This window comes from Sparus aurata, chromosome 10, assembly GCF_900880675.1.
Source record: "Sparus aurata chromosome 10, fSpaAur1.1, whole genome shotgun sequence".
NCBI classification, from domain to species: domain Eukaryota; kingdom Metazoa; phylum Chordata; class Actinopteri; order Spariformes; family Sparidae; genus Sparus; species Sparus aurata.
This window is the reverse complement of record NC_044196.1, coordinates 34,440,486-34,464,028: the sequence shown is the minus strand read 5'-3', so window position 1 is coordinate 34,464,028 and position 23,543 is coordinate 34,440,486. Positions and strand designations below refer to the sequence as shown.

At 44.7% G+C, this 23,543-nt stretch overlaps 1 protein-coding gene across 8 annotated transcripts in view; it reads right to left on the bottom strand.

Annotated features, from left to right (window-relative positions):
- Positions 1-23,543, bottom strand: part of LOC115589223 (serine/threonine-protein phosphatase 2B catalytic subunit alpha isoform) — a 60,477-nt gene that overhangs the window by 20,475 nt on the left and 16,459 nt on the right. For all 8 annotated transcript variants that reach the window (XM_030430009.1, XM_030430012.1, XM_030430004.1 and 5 more), the window contains exons 2-6: positions 13,134-13,334; positions 5,388-5,512; positions 4,680-4,791; positions 4,139-4,284; positions 3,330-3,469 (exon numbers count right to left, since the gene is read on the bottom strand). In XM_030430009.1, the coding sequence (XP_030285869.1) occupies positions 3,330-3,469; positions 4,139-4,284; positions 4,680-4,791; positions 5,388-5,512; positions 13,134-13,334 (724 nt within the window). The remainder of the gene's footprint in view (positions 1-3,329; positions 3,470-4,138; positions 4,285-4,679; positions 4,792-5,387; positions 5,513-13,133; positions 13,335-23,543) is intronic.

Here is a 23,543-nt window from a genome sequence, read left to right as displayed (position 1 = left end):
AGGGGCGAAATTCAAATTGTTTTTTTTGCAGTTTCACATCTCTGATTTCTGGCTGATTAACATAAAAGTCACTTTGCAGCTTTTAGAGTGAGGCAGAGAGCGGACAGCCTCTTTAAAGACCTGCATAAACTCCCAAAACATCAAACCGTTTGGGTTAAATTAAGATGTATACTGTGCTACGATTTCTAGATTGCGTTCTGTAATCTTAGCTCGACGCCTTCAGAGCAAAAACAATCAGCAACACCCACAAACAGCAATCAAACCTCAACTATACATTCTGGATTCTGAACTATCGAGAGGTTTGTTTCCTTCAGTCTCACGACGACGGCGTTAAGTTGAATTGTGATCATGTTTCATAAAGAATACACGATTACAGCTGTTTTATTATCTCTTAATGTATAGCCCTTCAGGGAAACAGGCTTGTAATAAAACAGTTATATAAGTTAATTCACTTTAATTTGACTGCTGTGTTTCGGTATGCATGCTTTATCAAAAACAACAGTTTGTGTTTTGATTTTTAAATCGTGTTCCCCGACAATCACAGCAAACATCTGCAGGGAGGCGACGTGAGAAACGAGGGGAACTGCTGCAGAGAGGGAGTTTAAAGTGCGACGAGGGGAAGACATGAGGAAAACACTTTTTATTTCTCGTTTGGTTTCCTGCATCAGGAGCAGATAGACGCCATATGGGGCCATTCGGTGGACAAGATACATTTGGCCTAGTTTGCTTTTTGGCAGTTTTGAGTTTAGAGCGTCTCCCATCTGTCCAACAACAGGGCACAGATGTTAACGAGCTCCTTGGACCACATGAAGAAGATGACTTCATGGTGTGCGATCGAATGTTGCACTCTGCATGTTAGGCTTTTTAAAGTTGGTTGAATATAAAAAGCTTGTAAAGACGTAAAGAAAATCACTGTAGGCCGATTCATCCGCGCTGCTGACTGCAGGCTGAAAGGAAAGCGACCATTTTCAAAAACACGTGCAATTTCACGCCTGAGCTGCGTTTGTAAAAGTGTTACGAGCGTGCCGACGGCGCTGAGGGAAGTTATTGGTTGCCGAAAGACGGAAGCAACAAAGAAGCTGCTGGTTTTGTGGGAGGGGTGTTGAGGAACGGCCCTCTCTCAGTCTGGCTGAGACTGTCTCATAAATCCTGAATGCCAGTGTGATGCCAATTAGCGAGCGTCCCCCGGGCAGCTGGAGCGGAGGACACTGATGAAAACAAGACCCCAGAGGAATTCTGACCAAACGGCAGAAGGTTAACCAGGATGCCGGTACAACACAAACGTGTGACAGTCAAATCAGTTATTTGAGGTAAAAAGGCCGCATACCAAACATTTCTGTTCTGTCGCTCAATAAAGTGACGGGAAGACATTCTGGACAAGTGGTGGATCTGGAGCCTCGTTGTAGAAGTCTGACATCCTGTCCTATCTTAGTTACTATATTTATAATAAATAATAAGTCTTAAATTATTAAATTACACATGAACACCAAAATATTATAATTACAAGCTTATACAAACCAGAACTGCTGGATATTAGCGTGTTGAAGATGCCAAAAACTGATGTTAGCCTGTCGTAGAAACTAACACTGATGTTAGCGTGTTGAGGAAGCTAAGACTAATGTTAGCTTGTTGGAGAACTATGACTGATAGTAGCCTGTTGGGGAAGCTAACACTGTTGCTAGCATGTTGGAGAAGTAAGCAGTGATGTTAGCCTACTAAAGGAGCTAACACTGATATTAGCCTGTTAGAGAGGCTAAAACTGCTGTTAGCCTTTTGAAGAAGCTTAAACCAATATTAGCCTGTTAGAGAAGCTATGACTGACGCTAGTTTGTTGAAGAAGCTAATACTGATGTTATCCTGTTGTAGAAGCTAACACTGATGTTAGCGTGTTGAGGAAGCCAACACTGATGTTAGCCTATTTAATGAGCAACAACAGATGTTAGCCTGTTGGAGAAGCTATGACTGATACTAGTTTGTTGTAGAAGCTAACACTGATGTTATCCTGTTGGAGAAGCTAACACTGATGTTATCCTGTTGGAGAAGCTAACACTGATGTTAGCCTATTTAATGAGCAACAACAGATGTTATCCTGTTGGAGAAGCTAAACCAGAATTAGCCTGTTGGAGAAGCTATGACTGATACTAGTTTGTTGTGGAAGCTAACACTGATGTTATCCTGTTGTAGAAGCTAACACTGATGTTATCCTGTTGGAGAGGCTAACACTGATGCTAATGAGTGACATGTGAAGCGAGAAGCCCTCGTTAGGATACAACCCGTCTCGTCTACATCCTAAACACAGATACAGGTATGACAGGAGTGTCTAATGATCCACCTGAACACAACCATGAGTTCAGGCATTGCTTCTGTAATAAGGAGACCTTTCTTGACTTTGATGGAGGCCGCAGCAGTATAATGGCTCACATACACTAACAGAAGCTGTGAAGACGATCATGTAAGATGTGCCCTTTAACATTCACAACAACAGCAGTGATGGGAGTTCACGTCTAAGCATGGCCATTAAAACACTATTAAGTGAGTAGTTATGAAACACCTGTTATTAGGAGAGAAAAGAAAAACAAAAGGAGAGAGAACACGCACATCAGGAACCCGTCGGTCATTTCTGAGTACCTCTGCTGGCTCGCCTCGGGCACGCCGGGCCAAGTAAGCATCGCTTAGGCAATAATGAGCGGAGGGAGCGCACTTAGAGACAGGACTGTGCCTCGTGGTAATGTGCCAGTTCATTACATTTTGTGACAGTGTGAGCTGCCTGCTCCGAGCATTTCCTCTGTTTGTTCAGTTAGTCGGCTCAATTGAAGGTAATGTGGGTTACATAAATAGTGGCAGCGGTCTGACGAGGAGACGCACGCCGCGTTCTAACAACCGCCGCTCTCCTGCTCGCAGTCGAGGCGCCGCAGAGAGGAGAAATGGAAATCTGGCAGCGCGGTCTCGTGATTTATTAGCTCCCTGACAAGATGGTGCTTGTTTTTCTTTCCATTTTTTTGTGATAAAACATTTGTTTATGATTACTGACGTACTTCCTTACCTGTCTTTATGTTCAAATGTCGCGGAAAATGTTTCTATGTTCTGAAATCTTTTGAAGCACAAAGAGCCAAAACTAATCAGCGGACCATTTATTTTTCCTAAAATCAGACGACAGGGTTTGATTAAATACAGCTCTGAAGATCATGTTTTTAATCTCAGTAGAAAACATAATGTTAGCTTATCATCTGCAGATTCTCGTAATGAATAAATCCCGCTGATTCCTTGATGCAACTTCCTAAATGAGAGGAAGAAACGACATGAACAGGAATGAACATCCTGTTACTCACCTGTAGAAGTATGAGCAGCCTCGCACTGTGTTGTGTGTGAAATGCTCTTGGCTCTTCTCGTTCCCGAAGTCCTCCAGAGGGTCGGACCACAGCAGGTCGCACATCGGTCCGTACGCCGGAGGCTCTTTGAATCTGTCTAGCTGTGGAGGAAGAAGCAGGTCTCTTGTCAGCCTCTTTGAGTGTGCAGCCGGTTTTTCTTTTTTGCAGAGAAAAATATTTTTCCTTCCTCTGTGAGAGCCACGTCGGCTGCAGCTGCTGCTGCCGTGATCATAATTAAACCGTGACTCCATCTAACATGTTCTACAGTGGCTTGTTTTAGAGTATGGAGGGTATTTTTGTTGGGGGAAGGTGTGAAACAGCTCGTTCTTTAAGGAGCAATGCACATAAATGACTTTGCTTTCACTCTTTCTCTAACAAAAGCCGGTGGATTACTGGACGGGCAGCATGATGGACACTTCAATAGAGCAGATTCTATTATGCATGCCCTCTGATTGCAGCCACAAAATCCATTTGGAATTATTGAATTAGTTTGAAAGCTGGATCCGACTCTTCAACATTTTTTTAATCAGAGCGAGCGACCAGAACCCCGGCGCTCGCAATCCCTCGTGTCCAGGTTCTTTAGCAGAGTTCGAGACTAACACAGGATAAAAAAAGAAAAACGATTACAGCTTTTTAATCATTAAATATAAAAATACGTGAAGCAGACGTGAAGCTCCACTTTCCAACAAAACTCTGCTGGAACACCTGCTGTGAAAAACACACAAAAGGAAAATTATTGAGAAAAATGGTCTCAAATATCAGACACATACTTTCCTGATGTCGTCAAGATTTGTGATTTCTGGAGACAGTCCTCCGTGTACACACAGGAACTGCTGGTTCATAAGTGCAGCCAGGGGAAGGCAGTCGAAGGCGTCCATACATGCGTCATACACCCTCTCTGAATACTTAATTCTACCTGTCATGGAGGAAGAGGAGAGCAACGCCAAGTCAAACAACACGGCTCTCATACGTCGGGCCAGTCCTGCTAGACGGGGACGGAAAAGCTTCTCAAAAGTGCCAGAAAACTTCCCAAACACACATTTTTTTTAAAAATCACAGCGCTTTTGTGTTGTTTTTTTCCTTCCTCGCTCAGTTTGAGTCCAACAGAAATAGTTCTGACATGTGTAAACATCAAGACTGAGTCCTGTAACAGGCCAGAGGGCGCGTTAAAGTGAGACGGCTGAACCGGCCGCATCATAAACAGCTTTTAGAAAGAAAAACTCAACACGCCTTCCTCTCTGCTCACACAGCACACTGCTGACACTCATCTACATCAAAAAGGTAGAGAAAAGAAGAAGAGGCAGTACTTACATTCCTGCTTAAATGTGAAATACTCTGTTAAATGTCTACATTCATGATTCCCACGCAGCAAAAACAGTGTTTTGGGGTAAAGGATCTTTAAGGCCCACAAGTACAGCACACACTGAAACACAGAAGAACAAAAGAGAGGATCGAGTGAGCACAGTCAGCTTGTCATCTCCAAACAAACACTGGAAACAGAAACCATCAAGTCGGGCTTTTGTCAATTTCACAGAGCGGAATAATACAAGCGATCCTGCTCATAATGAAACATTCATGGAGAACATTTTGTGGCACATTTCGCCTGGAAGAGATGACAAACCTTCAGAGGAGCCATCAGGAGACGGGCACGACACACTCCATTAAAACATGTTTTATTAATAAAAGTCTAATGTTTCGGGCGATGAGACGGCAGGAAATATATATCTGAGCAAATTCCAAGCAGAGATTAAAACATGCATTTTCCCTTCATATTAAAAAATGTCTCTGTACATAACCCTAAGCTACGCTCGCCGTGACATTTGCTACGCAGGCGACATCTGAAGTTATTACAAAAGCCTGTTAGCACGCCAATATCTGCAGCCTGATCTGATCCACGCTCAAAGAAAGCTATTAATAAACACAGCTTCAGTCGGGCACATGGTGTGTGTCACACTTGATTAGACCCACGAGAGGACACGCACGCACACAACAACAAATAAAACACATACACATACTCACTTCAATACTGAAATACCCTCTGTCAACGTAGTCCCCCAGGAAAAGGTAGCGCGTGGATGCTGGTGATCCTCCGACTTCAAACAGCTTCATCAGGTCAAAGAACTGCCCGTGGATGTCTCCGCACACTGCAGGAAGGACAGGGACACATGAGGACAGACGCTATTTTTACATATCAGACGTGATTTGCTTATTTCCATATTTTCTAAGAGCTCCGACGATGTACGACATCCCAGGAGCACGTGCAGCATCCTGGACTTTCTTTATTACAGAGACAACACTCCACCTGGTGCACTGCTACATATATCTTTCTGTTAATGTCACATTTATTTATATGAGCTGCTCGTCTGCGTCTGGAAGAGGCCTCGTGTACGCTGGACACACGGCTGATCCTCCACAGCTCTGCAGCCCACGCTCACCTCGGGAAATTATGCACGACGGAATAAAACGAACATAAAAAACAACGCTGGGGAGTTTAATCTGCATCCTCTGCGTTCAGAAACACCCTCCTGTAAACGATTAGAAACACTCCACGACAAGTTTGACGGCTCTTGTTTTGTTGCCTCCTTCCTACAAGCACAAACCGGCACAAACTGTTCAGCACGCACGATTTTCTGTGTAAAGAAGGAAAAAGGAATCACAACAGCTGGCTCGCCTTTCCCCCACATCCTCTCCCAGCCTCTTTATAACCTTTAGGTGTCACAACTGGCGAGTACGACTTTAACTTGAAGACACATTTTCCTGCCAGATATATTAAAAAGCTCACTGGGAGAAACCGCTGGAAACACGTCCGCTTCGTCCTGACGGCACCGGCGGTCCGTCACATCCAGCTACTAAACAGCAGGCAGCGGTTAGTTAGCGTCAGAAATCAGGAAGTGCAAATCACTAAAGCTGGATTGGTTTCCCCATCACCCGACGTGACCTTCTACTGGACGAGTCTCTGGGGAGACACGAGGAGCAGAGGTCACCGGAGATCAGCCGCTGACTGACAGCGTGTGTGAGGTCGCCTGATTTAAAAGCCTTGGGTCAATATTGTAGATACGACCGAGGTTTGGTTCTCCGGGTCGCGTACAGCTGAGCTTTTAATTATTATGGGGAAATCTCCTCACAGTGGTTCTGCACAGGTCGGTCCACCTCCGGGACACGAAACCATTCTGTCTGGTGATCTTTAACGATGGTTAGGTTTCAAATTTAGAGTAACCGAGGGCCAGTATTATTATTATCATTATTAGTAGGATATTGGATTAATCTTGATTTATTAAAGGGGGGACTGTTGGCAGAGGTATGCTCTCTACTGTCTCTGGAAACGTGAGACAGTATCTGAAAGCACAACCATGGATTCTGAATATTTAGATCCAGCTTGGACATCGGGAGAGAGCTTGGATTGGTTCTGGCAACTCATTAGTGACTGAATGACTCCACCTGGAGGTATTCTGGGCCGGTCCAACTGGGAGGAGATCCCAGGGGTAGAACCAGAACATACCGGAGGGATTATGTATCTCACCTGGGCTGGGAACGCCTCGGGATCTACGTCCTGATCACCTTTTCTTGCAGGAGTGCTTCTATTTTCCATTAAAGCCCTCGTTGTACTTTAATTTATCAGTTACTGCGCTTCACAACAGCAAGAAAGTCCCGGGTTTGAATCCACTGGCGTGAACGATGGATGGATGGAAATAAACTAAATCCGCAATATTAACTGGAACACGATCACAGTGACAGCGACGGCATCTGTGTCTGATGCCAAAGTAGCGCGACTATCTGTTCTTCAAGCGTTCTGCAAATCGAGTAATTAACGACGGGGTGAAAAGATTGAAATCTGATTTGAGGACACAGGCTGCGTTCATGCGGCTGTTTGTCGCTTTATGAACTGTATCTGGCAGCAAGAATTACAACAAGAGCCTGTGAAAAAGTCTTTCAGAGAGATACCCAATTAGTGGGAGCTGGAGGACAGCGTTGGAGAGCAATTATCTCGAGTTACGAGCCTCGTGAGACAGCGCCGAGAATCAGCTCTCCTTGACTGTATCGTAAACCTCCGCTTTACCATTTGTCTTTTATTAAACCCACACTGTGTAACTGTTTAACGCCGCAGTGGGGACCGACATCAGAAAAGAGGAGCCTCGTTATTTGCGTCCGATTTCTGGCGATCGAGCCAACACGCTACAAACATGTAGCCGTGGGTTATTCTAGATCGGTTCCAAGGTTCCTGGAAAAACATTTTTTTGAACAAAGACTATAAACAATGACGTACTGGAGGTTTGGCCACCTTAAACTGCAGAACTGCAAAGAAATTGCAAAGAAAACCAAGAATTCCTCAATATTGCACATTCAGGGTTAATGTATTTCTTCTTATGTCCAGATGCAACACAATCTGAGACAGATGTGGGATGCTGAGGCTGGTTATTGCTATGGAAACATCGCGGCATGGCGTCGAATCCTTTCAACAACGGCAGCTTATATCACGGAGGAAAGCTGCTGCTGACCTGATAAAAGGACCTCCAGGAGTCACCGGGGCAACGATGTCATGGATCCATTGTGTGGGAACAAACACAGGGATGTAATACGCAACATTAAACTGTTGACCAGCAAGAGATCAGTTACTGAGAAAATAAAGCCTCTAAAACGTCGGGGCTGTTCACAGGGAAATTAATTGTTTTATATTTTGATGTTTTTTAGAAGTAAGCGCAGCAGGAGGGAGTCCGGTGAGGGAGCTACGACGCTGCAATTTCATCTGAAGCGCACGTCAAACTCGCCGTGTGTGGGCGGCGTGCACCTCCAGCCGACCTTTTGGAAAGCTGTCACTTGATGGCAAAGAAAAACAGCGGGGTGACACGGCAGCGGCGAGGGTTTAATCACCGCCCAGAAAGACCCGATGTGATGGTCAACTGCGATGCTGGTCGATGCGAATCGAAACGAGAAAAAGGCTGCAGAGGCTCTCTCCTCCAGCTCCGGGCTCCATCACTGCAAACACACAATCCGCCCATCACTCTGCTCCGGTACACCTACAGACGAGCTTCTCCTCCCTCCCTCTTGTCACAGAACACACAAAAACGAGGTGAGAACCAGAGCCCACATAAGAAGAGCAGGTGGGAGTACATTATCTGGAGTGAGAAACAATTCGTTCTGGCCATCTACTGCCTGTGCGCTAAAGTGATCTCCCTGAGTAGCAGCATATCAGCGGGCAGCAGCGATGGAGTGGGTGGTGGGCATTACACAACCTGGCTTCAGAACCTACACAGGCCACTCCAAAGGCCCGGCTCATTGAGCGAGAGAAATCCACGGTGAGCCGACTGGTGCCAGATCATGTTTCGATTGAGACTGGATGATAAAAATCCCCCACCCCCTTTCTGATGGCACTCTCCAACAGCTTATGTCCTGCAGAGCATGCATTTATGCAAAAGGCGGAGGTGGAGTTTGCAGTCTGCAGCGAACATCAAACTGTATGTGATGTATGAAAACAGCCGCTATCGCCGGTGCAGCAGCAGCACCGTAAATGTGACTGCGTCTGATTTAGAGCTGCACTTTAAAGAGCTGAACCAAAATCAAATACGTGTGTTGGTGTAAACCCACTGGTTCCCAACACTTTATAAATTGTGACCTTTTATAGCCATGAAATGCTGATTCACAGCCCCCTCGTCAAAGCTTGTACACTGCTGCGTTATGAGCTCTGTGCAGCTCCCTTACTGAGGCATGAAGAGGGAAAGCTTTCAGTTCTTCACTTGGAACAAAAAAAGGAAAATCTGAGAAAATAAATTATGTAATTTTGTTCAGTAATTTTGACTTGAAAGAGGAAAACGAGCCTCAAGTTGTGAATATCAGCATGTGATGACTGTCGGCCGATACGAGCTTAAAAATGAAATATCAGCATCGAATGAGCTGGAAAATATCGTCATGTAGAGCTCAACAGTGACGCTCCACAAGTCCAGTTCACATTCTGATTTCAAGATGTTGATTTTTTTTAAATTTCAACCTTGTTTTAAGGCAGATGTGTTTTATTGGTGAAGTCTTGGAGAAATACTACACTCGCCCACAATCCTGAAGGGTAACGGCGATGTCTCAGGTTGGTGGAGCTCGCTGTTACCGTGGAAACGTTTACCACACAGCGAGTTACTGCTGCCATGACGGGATTGTTTGTTTGTTTGTTTACCACAGAGCGGCCATGATTCCCCTCCGACCTGTTCTTCTTAGAGGGTTCAGGGTCCAAAAGGTTCCTGAGCTGAAGGATGCTGGGAAGGAATAATTCCTGATGGTTCGTGGGACGAGAAGTCCTTCACTCCTTAAGAGATCATCCAAACATCAAATGGTTTATTGTCATGGTTTGCTTCAAAGGTCACACTGTTAACACCCTGATGGTTATAATGCCGTTGGTATCACGTGGTATTTGTGTCCTGTCAGCGATCAACACGCTTGGCAGTAAAAATGGCTGATTTCTACAAGCATGTGTGTCGCATTTAGTGGCTGAAATGTATCAGTAACAGCTATAAATCTTTTATGAAACACTAATGGAGTGAATGATTGAAAAAAATTACTTCCGGAACCAAAGTCGTTAAAAAAGTGGGCGGTCGCTGTTCAATTCGAAATCGGGCATCCCTCGATCTACGTAAACACAAACAGATACAAATATATTTACAGGAGAATATTATCTGTAGCTCTAATATCCATACGAGTGTATTTCTCGTTGTGAGTCTGTTACATAACAGCCTGTTGGAAAGTTTAATGGCCTTGCAATGCTGCACAGAGCAAACACACTTCAGATGAAACTCATCCTCACCAAGGTCTCCGTCAGAGCTTTTCAAAGAGCTGCACGCAGAAAACTCCACAATCAAGGTCTGAACATTTCCTCACTAAGAATATATCACAACATCCTGTTTTTCAGTCTATTAATATGAGAAACAAAAAAGGTAAAACCTCGGAAGTCTCCCAGATCTTACGGACATCTCAGTTACGTTTCAATACGTTTGACGGAGTCGAGTGCCCGACCTGTGAACAGGTGTGTGAGCAGAGACTGAGCTTGCTGTTGCCTGGTGATGAGGCCGCAGGAGCTCCGCTGATGGGCGACTTGCTGGAAGGCCATGGGAGCAGCTTGTACTCGGTGGCCTAAGCCAGCTACGTTTGTCACACACACACACACACACACACACACACACAAACACACACACCTCTCCTCCACGAAAAACCCCACCTGCCATCTGGCCTCAACCAGGAAGTGACTGTGTGAATGTGAGCAACAGAGACAGAGAGAGAGAGCGAGAGCTTGACATGTCGTGGTGCTTTGCATCCGTGATAAATATTTACTTTCTAATTCGCTGACCGTGTGTCGAGTTGGAGGTGGAGGTGTGGTGAACATGGCGGAGGGAGAAGTGAGAGAAACAAAGTGATGTTTATAGAGAGCGCATTAGAGGGAAACACAGCAGGATCACGAGCACGCGCGGCAGAGAAACCCTCGTTGAAGAGGACCGCTGCGTGGGCGCGAGGTTGAGACAGAGGTGTCGAGTGGGAGGGAAAGACGCGCTTCACCGCCGCGCTCGTGTACACATATGCACGCACACGCACAACTCCTCGGGATGCAGGATCGCACGCCGAGCAGAACCTGTCCACTGTTTCTGTGCAGCAACAACAACAGACCGAGCTATATGCATTTATTTATTTTCTATTATAAAATCAAAACGTGTAGGCTTAAGACAGAGCTTCTCCAAATCTAGCGTCAAATCTTGTTTACATGAAACCAATCAGAATATTTTTAAGAAGTCTGATTAACTCAGATTAAGTGTATTTAAATGAGCGTCTTACGTTAAACGCTGTCACTGAATCAGTCAGAAATTAATTCATACATGTCTAAATAAACAAAATCTGACAATGTTTAACAGGATGTTCCTTAATCTCTTCCCTGCAAATTCAGAGGCGAGCAGATCCGGCTCATGATCGTCCAGCCTGTCTGCATCTTTTTGTTAAGCAACAGCAACACAAGATATTCCCTCATCACAATGGCCTCAGTGAGCACACATGAAGCACACTTTTGTTTAAAAAAGGCCCGTGCATTCATGAATTTAAGTAAGCGCGGCGCCTGCCAAATATGATGGGCCTCTCGGCGCTGCGTTTTGAGAACGATGGAGGAAATGATGGGTTGCCATAGAACCTCTGAGCACATCTCTGCCTCTGATTACAACAACATCAAAGACGCCTCATCACAAAGTCTAATGGAGGAACAGGCGCACTTGACCAGGAGCAACGGCGACAAAAGGTGCGCCGGAGCTGCATCAGCGAGCCTCGTGCTGCAGCGTGTTCCTTCACAGAGGCGGCCATGAATGAGCTCCACACTTCAGCTCCAGGGCACCTTCAGATAAGTGGTAAGAAATTAGCATCCACAAACAAATATCAGAGAAAAAAGAAGAGGGAAATTAGTCAAACAAGGCCCGTGCATTCATTTCCCATCAGTGGAGTATTAAAACAGCCATATTCTGTTTTTCTGCAGCCATCTGCACGAGTGGCGCCGAGCTCGACAAACTGCTTAGACGCGCTACATGTCCAACACGCGGCCTCGAGGCCCAATGAGTCACTCCATTAAGAAAATATAAGGTGTATGTTGCAGGATTTATCGGTTTCCGTTTGTAAACACAGATTCAAAAAGGTACAATTATGGTGATTCTGGAGAGAGAACGTAGACGGTGGAGTCTGTTTGTGTTGGCGAGCCACCAACACAGAAGCTTCGCTGCTTCACGACCTGAGAATGACACTCATCTCTCCAGAAATGTCCAAACACAACAAAATAACATGATAAATAGAAAGAAATGCCGGCAGAGTGACAGGGATTATTTTGTATGAATATATACATTAAAAAAACAGGATGGTAGGACTTTAAAATGGGCTATTTGTAAGAATTCTAGAAAAAATTACCAACAGAATGTAATAAAAATAGCAATTTTTACATTATGGTGTCTCGCAGAGTTATCTACTGAAGCTAGCATGCTAACCAGCTAGCTGTGACCCATCCTGGTCGCCAAGCACACAGTCTGATTGACTAGCTGCACAGCTAACTGTGCTAACTAGCTCAGCAAGGCGGCAACAGTTAGCAGCAGTTAGCGGTTACTCTGCTGTCACCTACTTGTTTTGAGTTTGAATTTGACAGGTGGCTAATACTTACAGACTGCACCTTTAAATACACTTCCACATACCACTATTTTGTCAGTTCCCTCGGCTGTCTTCGTAACGACGGTCTTTAGCAGAACACAGTGGCACACATGGCCGGTAAAAGGCTTTACTGTCAAGAGTCGGAGGGTAATTTTCTTCTTCTGCAGTGTCTGTGCACAAACACTTTACCTCTCTTGAAGTGGATCATCATCTGTCATTTGTGGACGTAACTCCATGAAAAACAAGCATAAACTCTGCTCTAGTTTTTCCTTTGAGTTGATGTTTAAATATTGCAAATAATAAGGCATAAGACCTTGGAGTCAGAACAGTTTGTGCACATGATATAAATCTAACATAAGTGTATAAGTGGACAAACTTGAGTGCCCCTAATTTAATCCGTGTTACCTCGATCCAATTTTCCTCAACTCCTCAAACGTACTGATCGTTTAATACAAGAGCGTGTTCAGTTTACTTTCACATTAAACAATCAGAAGAAGTAAATCTTCACAGTTTGGAGCCTGGAACAAATTAATGTTTTGCATTTTTGCAAGAAAAACTAATATTAATGATCTAAATAGTTGCTAATTAATCAACTGATTGAATGTGTGGGATGTGGCTCCTGACCTGTCACAGGGGCCTCGATGTCCAGCAGGTTCTTCTCGGCGCGCAGGATGGCGGCGCCCTCTCCTATGAGCCTCAGAGCCACCGACTCCTCCACGCGGCCCTCCTTGGTTAGGTGAGCTTTCAGCACGTCCACTTTGGGCTTCCCATCGCTGTCAAACACCTCTTTAGCCGTCAGCCGGTGACTGGGGGGAAACGGGACAGCTGCGAGGGCAAAACAAAAAAAGAATCGTTGCAGCTGACATGCTTTCATAACATATTTATTTACAGTGCTTTAATATACCTTTCATTGACAAAAGGCTTATAAGGATACGCAGTTAATTCCACATCACTGAGCAAACGGCATTTAAGCTGTTTGATTAGCAGGTACTTTGTACCTTCCAGGGGATCGACTCCCCGCAGGAGAGGGAGTTAGTGTTCACTCCCAGGCTTCCAGCCCACCCTCGGAGACAATTTACCAGATTGCCGCTACGATCTGTGAGTCATTTCAATTTTCAGTATTTATAACAGAACCGCACAGTTTCAAAGTTTGCTCTGCAATATTCATAGCAAAGAGATCGCTCTTTGAAAATGAAACAAGGAACAGAGATTAAGATGTTGTTAATATGCTGAACTACACAGCACGCTGATTTATATCTAAACATGTTCTGCTGTGCGTGACTAGAAAGACGAAGAAGAACAGAGACATCATCCTCAGTCAGTCACACGTTTGCTTATGTGTCAGTCGCAATTATTTAAAAGGGGTAAAATTATGTTACGAGTCTTGAAGGCATCATGGAAATTAGACTAACCGAATCCACAACAAATCTCTGTTGCTGTCAATTTCCATAATTAGTGCCTTATAAAGGATAGCTTTTCACAGCAATTCAGTGTGCTCCAGTAATTTTGGATACAACAGCTGCATTCAGAAGCCAGAACCCTGTTTCCATGCATTTTAATTCAAAATACTGAACTTTCCAATCTAATCACAGCATAAAAAGTAGATGGTGCACACTTCCTATGCAAATATCCCAACGGGTCTCTAGACTTCTACTGAACAGAACAAAAAACCCACAATGCACTTCTTACAAATGGACCTCATGTCACTGCCATGTCAGCAGCTGACATCAAACTGTTAAAAGGGAACTTTTTAAATGAAACCATTATTAAAAAGGTGCTTTAGTCGCCGCTGCCGAAACAAAAGCTTAGTGGGTTAAAATGTCCTTTTAACAACCCCCTGATGAGCGCGTTCCTTACCGACAGCAGAGGTACAAAAAGGACATAATTACAGACCAAATCCTGCAGTTTTGTGCTCCTAATCAACGTCCACTTGGACAATTCAGACCCGAACGCTAAGCCAGCGGCATATACTGTTGAGTTGGTGTGTGCGTGTGTGCGCGCAGGTGTGTGGGTTAACATCCACCCCTCCAAAAAGGTGACATCAGTGGTAATCAGACCTTCACTTTATCTGTGTCACACTGTGCTTAGTGACAGCTGATATTTGGGCTCTTGACTGCAGTATTTAAAGCTTTCTAACAGGTGTAAAAAGGTGTGTTATTTCCATTTTCCTCCTCCCTGAACCCCCACCGTGCTTTCTGCTAATTCACATAATGCAAGAAAACCAAATTTACCAGAAACTGTCTTTCTACATGAACGTTGCTCGATTTAAAGAAACACTCAGCGCGCTTAAAAGAATCCTATAAAACAATATCTCCAATCTGTCTCCCATTTAAGGTATCCAGGGCATTCACAGATCCCCATCTGAGATAGAGTTACTCTGCTGAACACCTGCTGTGCAACTCTAGCCCGCGGCTGGGCCCCGAGGCTTCAGCCTGGAATGACGACACCACCCTGGCTGCCTGAGATGTTGGAGACGTACAGCGTGAACATTGGTGTGAACCATTACGAACCTGTTTGTGACCATTTTCAGCCTCAACAGAGAGACCTCACACATTTCTCCTGCATGACTAGTATGAATAACTGAATATGAGCGGTGTTGGTTTTAATTGGCAGGCATAATAACTGTTAATGGGTGAAACGATGAGGGAAGGGCAGAGGGGACAGTATTACCTTTGCACATTTAGCCAATTAAGCACTGATGCAATGATAGGTAGACTCCAAGCTAGTCCACCACAACCGTGCTGTTCTTTAAGTTACTCTGAACCCTCTCTGCAACAACTAAACTGGTTCATTTGATTCACGATGCAAGAGAATGATCCGAGTTAGCAAAACCTGCATACATGCTACGTACATGCTACGTACATGCTACGTACATGCTAGTTTGTTATCTTGTTTATCTGTTGATTGTTCCATGCTGATGGGATTTTATCTCGCAATGGATAGAATCACAAATAACTAAGCTTTCTAACAATGTGTGGCATGAAAATACACTTGAATTGTGTTTATATTGTTTGGCAAACTAGCATCTTAACAGTATTAGCATATAAGATGCTAGCTTGCAGGTTGTCGTTGTCGTTGTTTCCCCCTGTAGGGAGTATTCACGTCCATAAGTGGCACAACGTCAGCCTTCCAGTTAAGTTTATAGATATTCTGACCAAATTCGAGTTCTCACAACCATCACAGCACCATTGCAATAGTGTCGCTGAAGTGACAAAACATAACACATCTTAAAATTCCAACACTGAAGAAAAACATTATTCTTTAACAGGAATAAGCGGCAGGAAAGCTGTGGTTGTTGGCGCGCTGGCAGCCGTTCGACACATCATCCTTCCATTTCCTACAGTCATGACAATGGAAACACTGTGAACTTTTCCCTTGTGGAATTTCTAACAGCCCTCTTATTAACAGGACTAACACCCACCTCTGCCAAAACATTACATGGCACATTGTAATAGTAGGTTCTACACTCTGAAGGAAAAGGAGTTACCCCCACGACAAAAATCAAACAGTCCGGAGAAAAAGAGAAAACACAATGTGGAGTAACAACTCAGAAATCAAATATGAGCTGCTGAAAACTGAATAAAACGATCAAATCTCAACCAAACAACAGCAGCAGAGCTTTCCCACACTGCAATTGTGCATTTATCCTTTCATGCAGAGCTTTATAGCTGCGAGAGCACAAACTGACCCGAGGCGATCTGCCTGAAACCCAAGTATGACTCAAAAACGGTCTCCATTAGCCAGTTGCTTTTGCCTTCATTAATTTCACCATTTCTCTGTTCCCTGCTGTTATGTAACCGGGAAATTGCGCTGCAGCCTCGAAATCTAGCATGAGAGAGAAATGATGAGAGAGAGAGGGAGGGTAGGGGACGATGAAAAGAAGAAGAAGAAGTCTGATTTAACTTTCCCTGGTAATTTGTCTCAGATTAGCATTGTAATTTCCAAGATACAAATTAAAGCCATCCATCAGCGGTTCAGTTTAAAGCCTAATAGACAGCTGAACCTGCTGAGTGTCTGGAGGGTGTGCTAAATAAACCTCAGGGTTGATGTAATATAAGTATACGATCTCGTGATGGTCAGCAAGGTGTACAGCAACATTTAATGATTTCCTTCTTCAGGGACTTCCTTCGAGTGTTAGGTCTTGAACTCACAAAGCGTTTCTGTAACCCCAGCAGCCGCCTCTGCCCGTGCAACAATCGTGAGCAGAATAATTATCGCAGAGTGTAAACGATATTCAGGTGCGATTCTTGAGAGATCTGCACCACTGCAGCTGAAACCGCTGAGAAGAAGCAGTGGGGAAAAAACGGGCAGCTTGAAATGTTCAGGTTGGTGTAGTTCAGAGCTAATGCGATCTCTCTGAGGAATGAAACAGCGGGAGGTGTGCAGTCATACGGCGCTGGACAGATCAGCTTAATTGGAGAAAGTGAGACAGACTGTTGCAGAGCTCAGCGAGCAACCCCTGGCTTCGTTTAGTGAAGAACACCGAGTGCAGCCGCGGCTCTGGCCTCGACTGGCAGCTAAGACGTCGACCGTTCCTGTATATCATCTTCCCTCTTGGCCTTGACGGCTGTCTGAACGTTGTGTGTGCTGCACCTGACACTGAAGACAGAATAAACAACAGTGCAGTCACATTCAGGAGAGATTTCTGGGGCTCAAAAACCTCTCAGCTCCTTCTCATCCCAACTGAAAAATGGCTTCCAAACTGCGTCACATGCCACTGCGTCGTAGCTTTAAAAAAATACAAATCGTAAGAGCTTTTATTGATATAATAGAGCTCCGCTAACACAATATGGTCAGTTGATCGATATCCAACTAGTGCCACTACTGGCAGCCATGGTGCTAATTTATTTTCATCAACTGCACGGCAATACGTATAGTAAACATTGACTGTGCCTGACCCAGACGTTCATGAAGAGCGAGCTATCTGCTGAAAAAATGCCTCTGTGTTAACTCAGCATTGTCCAAGCTAGGTTGGGATGGTGGCCAACGAGTGGGCACTGATAAAACAAATGAACTCCTTTAAAACCGTACAGCAGACTGCTTGGCGAGAGAAGCAACAACTTAAGATGAATTCTCACAATGCCAGGTCCAGAAATCTAAACTGGTCATCAAGAACCTGGTGGTGATGGTGCAGCGGGAGCCTGCGTGGAGCACCTCCGCCCCCCTTTCCACCTCCCTAAGACTCAGCGTGATCAGTGGAAATCTCTGCAGGACCAGCAGGGATCTGAGGCCCAGCAAGGACTTCAGAAGTATGTGCAAGTGCAACAAAGGTCACTTCATACAAAGCATAGAATACCAAAAGTAATTTGACTGCATGGTCCGACGTTAGTATGCAAAAGCAGCGCGATGCCTGATCTAAAGCGCGATACCGATCTATGATTGTGCTTCCTTGCTTGCACAAAACAGCAGTCACTATTCCCCCGATCCATTTGCCTTTTGGAAACGACGCTGCTGTGCCGTGCTTCTTATCCTCGGGCGAGGTAGGCAGGATCTCTGAGTGGATCTCTCAAGCGGAAACTCAAAATCTGATGGAGCGGTACATAAATGTTGGTGCCAGGTAAAACCACAGACGGATTATTATGACATAATGTGACACACCCAACCATGACAGAGACGCAGAACAGCGGCACACCATGCAAAAGTTTGGTTCATGGACGTTTTGCCTCTTATTGGAGATGTGTGTGGTGGTTTTGCAACACACAGAGAACAAAAGAAAACATGTGGGATTATGGATTCAGAATATTGTTGCACTATATGCATGAGATTAATCTGCTGTTGGCTGTGCAGGAATGAAAAAAAAAGAAGAAAAATTCAATCTCACTGAGATTTTTTCCCAGCTGGAAGCCTTTTAGTGACGGATCATCCGCTGCATGTGGTGTATATGTGCAGAGCACGACTGCCAAGTGTTGAACAGGGCACCAAGAGTGTGCAAGTCACTCTGCACTGATAGCCTGGATTTGGTAATTAAATTACATAACCACATTCAATTAGAACGGGATGTTTAGGGAGTCCAGGATGAACAGAATGCATGAGCGTCTGTAGGCGGCAGGAAACAAAGCACATACTGTACTTCAGTAGCACCTCAGCTTCAAATGTCATCTGGCAGCAGTTTCATTGCTTCATTATTACATCAACAGAGTCCATTCGGAAGCTGATTACCTGACATGCATAATGCAGAAGATATAGATATCTCTGCTGAAGACACAGAAGTGGTGGTAGATGATCTGCGGTGCAGTCGACCTCACACTCTGGGTAACACCAGCGTGATGTTTGTATGCCTGGTCGGAAATTGGCGTATCAGTTTTTCCTCAACTCCTCTTCCCTCTCAAACTCATCTAGAAAACCCATAATACTGTCAATCAATAATTCATAAGTCCGCACTCCATAGAAGTTATGTGTTCCTTACATACAATTAACACGGAGTGACAGCCGCAGCCTACAGCAGAAAATTGTGTATTATAATATCGAGAGGATTAAAACAATATTTAAGAGGGGACTTGTGGCTGCCGGCTTAATTTAAGGATTTTCTTGACCAAAGAAAATTGTAAAAGAAAAGGAGCGGTAGGCTAATCCACCATAAATCCTTCTTTCTTTTAATAAGAGTCGACTGTGAACACTGAGTCAGCAGGGAACACATCAGTCTGCACATATAGTGTGATTCAGAAAAGCTAGATTTTTCTCTTTTAGTTTGTGCACCTGAAGACAAGAGAAATGTGTTTTTTCAGGTTCCAAAATGATGTTAAACTGGGAGAGCAGCTGTCTGAATAATGAATGCTTCACTGCCAAGTTGAAGGCCCCCAACCGCATTTACAGTTTTCACTCCTCGTTTGCGAGCCTCTCAAATCAAAATGACGAGGGCTGGTGGTTGAAATACCTCCTTCAAGACCCTCGTACGTCATCAATATCGTAGACGCGACCGCACATTTCCAGTAAGCCGAGTTGATCCCGGTGTTCTCACAGAAAGCATGGACACTTGCAATTCCACACTATCAATAAAGTCACCAAATAAAGAAAATAAAAACACTGCCTCATCTCCAGGCCACTAGCGATGCTTTACAAGCTAACATTAGCAACCTGTGCTCCTAGCCTACCAGTCTGCATTGATATCAGAGGTAGAGCTAGGCTGCTAGCTACCAACAGAGCAGCAGACTAGCAGTGATTGTCTTGTAATAAAAGAAAAGCTCCACAATACTTTGACACCACAAGGTTTTCATAATCCTCTGTTGAATGCACATAACTGTGCTAAGTGGTAGGGGCGAGGCGTGTATCGGTATTGGACCAATATGGTGGATAATTCTGCAAAAGTAAGCGCTAACAGGCTGGACTCGACCGCAGCTGTGCAGCTGAGAGGGGAAACTACTACAATTTTCCAATATTATGAACATATGAAGATGTATTAAAGTGGCAGTCATCCTATAGAACATATAGGCCAACCATCTGGCCACCGAGGACGGAACGGATAGTCCAAAGCACGTCAGGTTTCAGGGTTAACGGTTAAAAAGGTCAGTTAGAAACTGGCGTGAACCTCTTTACCATGCATTAGTCGGGATAGAAGCCGGCCCTGAACGAAACGCTTAGCAGAGCTTAGCTTTGAAGCTCGGCGCTTTTGAGTCTGCCGAAATATATCTGAGTGCAGTATGGAAATGGAGTGGTTACCTCTGCGGTTGAGGCAGGAAGGAGAGCGGAGCCAACAGCACTAACCCTCCAAGACACATAAAGAGAGTAAGAAGAAGACAGAGGAAAAGAAACCTTTGCTGCAACAGAGGAAATAAAAATGCAAAAGGGGACGAGACAGAACTGTCAACACGGACTCAGGGGGCCCGTATCAAAGACAGATACGGAGCCATGAAGACGAGTACGACTACAGAGCCCAGCAGGTACTAAGGATGATGTATTTAATCATTCGTGCACACAAATCGTTCCCTCGAATTAATAATTTGCAATAGTACAATAACTTGTACTACTTAATTTGCTCCCTGTAATTAATAATTCATGCCCTAAAATTACAAATTGTGCCTTTGAATTACTCGATTCATTCCCTCAAATTAATAGCGGGCCCGTTCAGATTATTGTCGCAGTAAGAAAAAACACCCAGACAGAACATTAGCTTTCCCTTGAGTCCCGTAGCTACGTGCACCTTAACCCTGGATGTGTTTCCACCGAGCACAGAACTCTTGATGTAGGCGGGTTGTCAACAGATGATAACGGTCACAGCAGGTTTGTACATCAAGTCGTTTGTTCCACGTGAAGTGACGATCCTGTTGAACGGACTGCAGTTTTTCTCGCCGCACCTTTAAGTCCTGGGTCAGTGTGCTAGCAGCTCAACAGAGGGAATGTAGTGGTTCTATCGGTACCAGTTCTAATGAAAACTGGACTGAACTGGACCGCTGTGTGATGCACTGAATAATAAGCCGTCAGATGAAGAGCCATCTAAAAAAAGGGCCACTTGTGTTTTGCACAGCCTCCGATTTATTCTGATTTTGCAGAAAAATATGTGGCACGACACAAGAACATATAATTTCTGCAAATGAATGCCCTCAATTTGAAGCTCGTTATACTCTATTTATTATCTATTATAGTTAAATACTGTACTATTACTCAACTATCTGACAAGTAAGAAACTCTGTGTATTTGTTTGTGATGCCATGAACACACTGTAAGCTCTGTAAACAAACACATTCTCTTAACTGCAGATTGTCACTGCTTTAGTTTATAGCCGAAACTAAATTGCATCTCTAATGGCTATTTCTGTACTTTAAAGAGTTGCTGCCCATCATCATCTGCTGCGGTGATATAAGCTTTTACATCACGTCAACAAACAGGAGAGATATTAGATAAAAGTGAGTAAAAGGGGTTGCCAGGGAAACAGAGCTGTAGAGTCTCAGTCTTAATCTTTCATCCATCAAAATATTGCCTTAAAAATGAGCCGCCGGCAGCGCGTTACGTGCTGCACCGACCCGATCCGAGGCTGGAAATCTGAGCAGAAGCCTTATCGCACGTATTCCATCGATGCATGCAAATAACATATTGACCGAATGTGGTGAACACAAACAAAAGGAGGGCGATGGTGCATGCGTCCGACAGCTGTTCACTGCAACAACATGTGTGGCTGTTTGCACAGAGGTACACGTCAATGACAGCCATCTAGGGATCCTCATTATTAAGATAGACAGGTCGCACACTAAATAACACCAAAAAACCTGCATTCAAGCTGGTGGGGCTGTCAGGGTTATCGAAGTCCATCAAGCTCTGACAGAAAGTGGCCCATAGCGGTGTTTCAGAGACCTGGGCGACAGCCATGTGAGAGTGAGTGACAAGCAAACGTTAATCCTGCTGCTGGCTCAACAGATTTTAGATGAGAAATGTAGAAAGAGTTAGCAGCAGCAGCAGCAGCAGCAGCAGCAGCAGGTGATCAGAATGCACCACTGCTCAGACAGCACTCTGACTAAGTCCCTGATTAATTAGAGAGGTTAGGGCTGAAGCGTGGGAGGCTGGTGTGGGCGAATGGAGGGATGGATGAATGTATGCAAGGATGGATAGATGGGAGTAGGCGGAGGATGTTGCGGAAGGTGCAGGGGGGGTGGTGGATGGGCATTTTCTGAGAGATGTCCCCGCGCCTGCTCTCTGGCTTGTGGCGAGCCATCAATGAGGCAGCCGATCGATGACAGAGTGAGAGGGACGCCGGGGACCTGGATCATGGCAGGCAAATGACTACAGTGGATTTGGAGGTGGAGTGGGGGAGGTGCATGAGTCAGGGAGAGCGAGAGATCAGTCACTGAAATAAAAATGCATCACGAGTAAAGATGGGGGAAAAAACAGAAGCTTCAGTTTATCACAAATGATCCCCGACTCACACGGTCAGCTTTTACATTCATCCAGAAGAACGCTTCATTTTGTGGCTGATGTTTAGCTAGTAAACTTACCCTCCTCGTTAATATCGAATTCAACATGAATTATGGGTGCACCTTCCTCACCAAGCTAGCTAGTGCTAGCTAAAGAGAGTATTAGAGTATATTGGAAAGTATTAGTATCCAACTACTAAGTATGGTAAATGTAGGACAACGTTGGAAATATCTGAGCATTTTGATCATATCACCTGTTTCTGCCTCAGTACTTTATTTTGTAAATTTTGTAAAAGCATGCGACTGAAACTGATCAATCCAATGTGCTGGATTGACCTTATTAAACAGATTGGTATCAGCCACGACTGATCGATCTGCAACTAAAAACGATCAGATTTCCATGACTCACCTGTCAGTTAAATTCACTTTGTCATCTGGCGAGATATATCAGTGCCACAGTCATGATACCTGGCCTTATGTGTCTAATATTTAAGAATTGGGTACGTAGTATTGACAGCCGTGTGTGAGACCAGGATGGGACTGCAAAGAATGAATGTTATTGTGCTGCATTAAACTCTGATCCAAGAAACTGCACCTATGTAGCACAGACAGGTGTTCAAAGTAAAAGGTTTCCCCACAACACAGGTAAGACAGCAGAAACAGAAGGTATGAACAGTGAAGTCATTTAGTGTTAACACAGTTAAAGTGAATAATCAGACCTGTGTTTCAGGTGTACAGGTTCACCAGGCCTCAGTGTGAAACACCTCACAGATTTCCAGGTTTGCGACGACATTAACGCGCTCCACATTTCCTCTGAAAGCCACTCCTGACAGGCCCTGAAGAAGACATCCCCTGCTAGCTTTGCCACGCTGAGGCCTGCCCCCCCTCCTCCACAATGCCGTGACACAGGATTAGCTTTCATTAGAGAAGGCGCTGTAATCAGCTTTGGAGCATAGCAGAGACGGAACAATGGAGGAGGCTGAAAGGATCTGGGAGACAGGGTGCTATGGGTGCACGCTCGGCTGTATGCAAGTTACTCCCACAAACGGAACCTGTGGCACAGACGGTTTCACAGCCAACCTGCATCCACCCGGTGCTCGGTGCCATGCCATAAAACACTCGTACCATCATACAGCATGAATGCATCACGCTAATTTCTTCACCTGTCATTTTAGAGCGATCAAGAACCGGA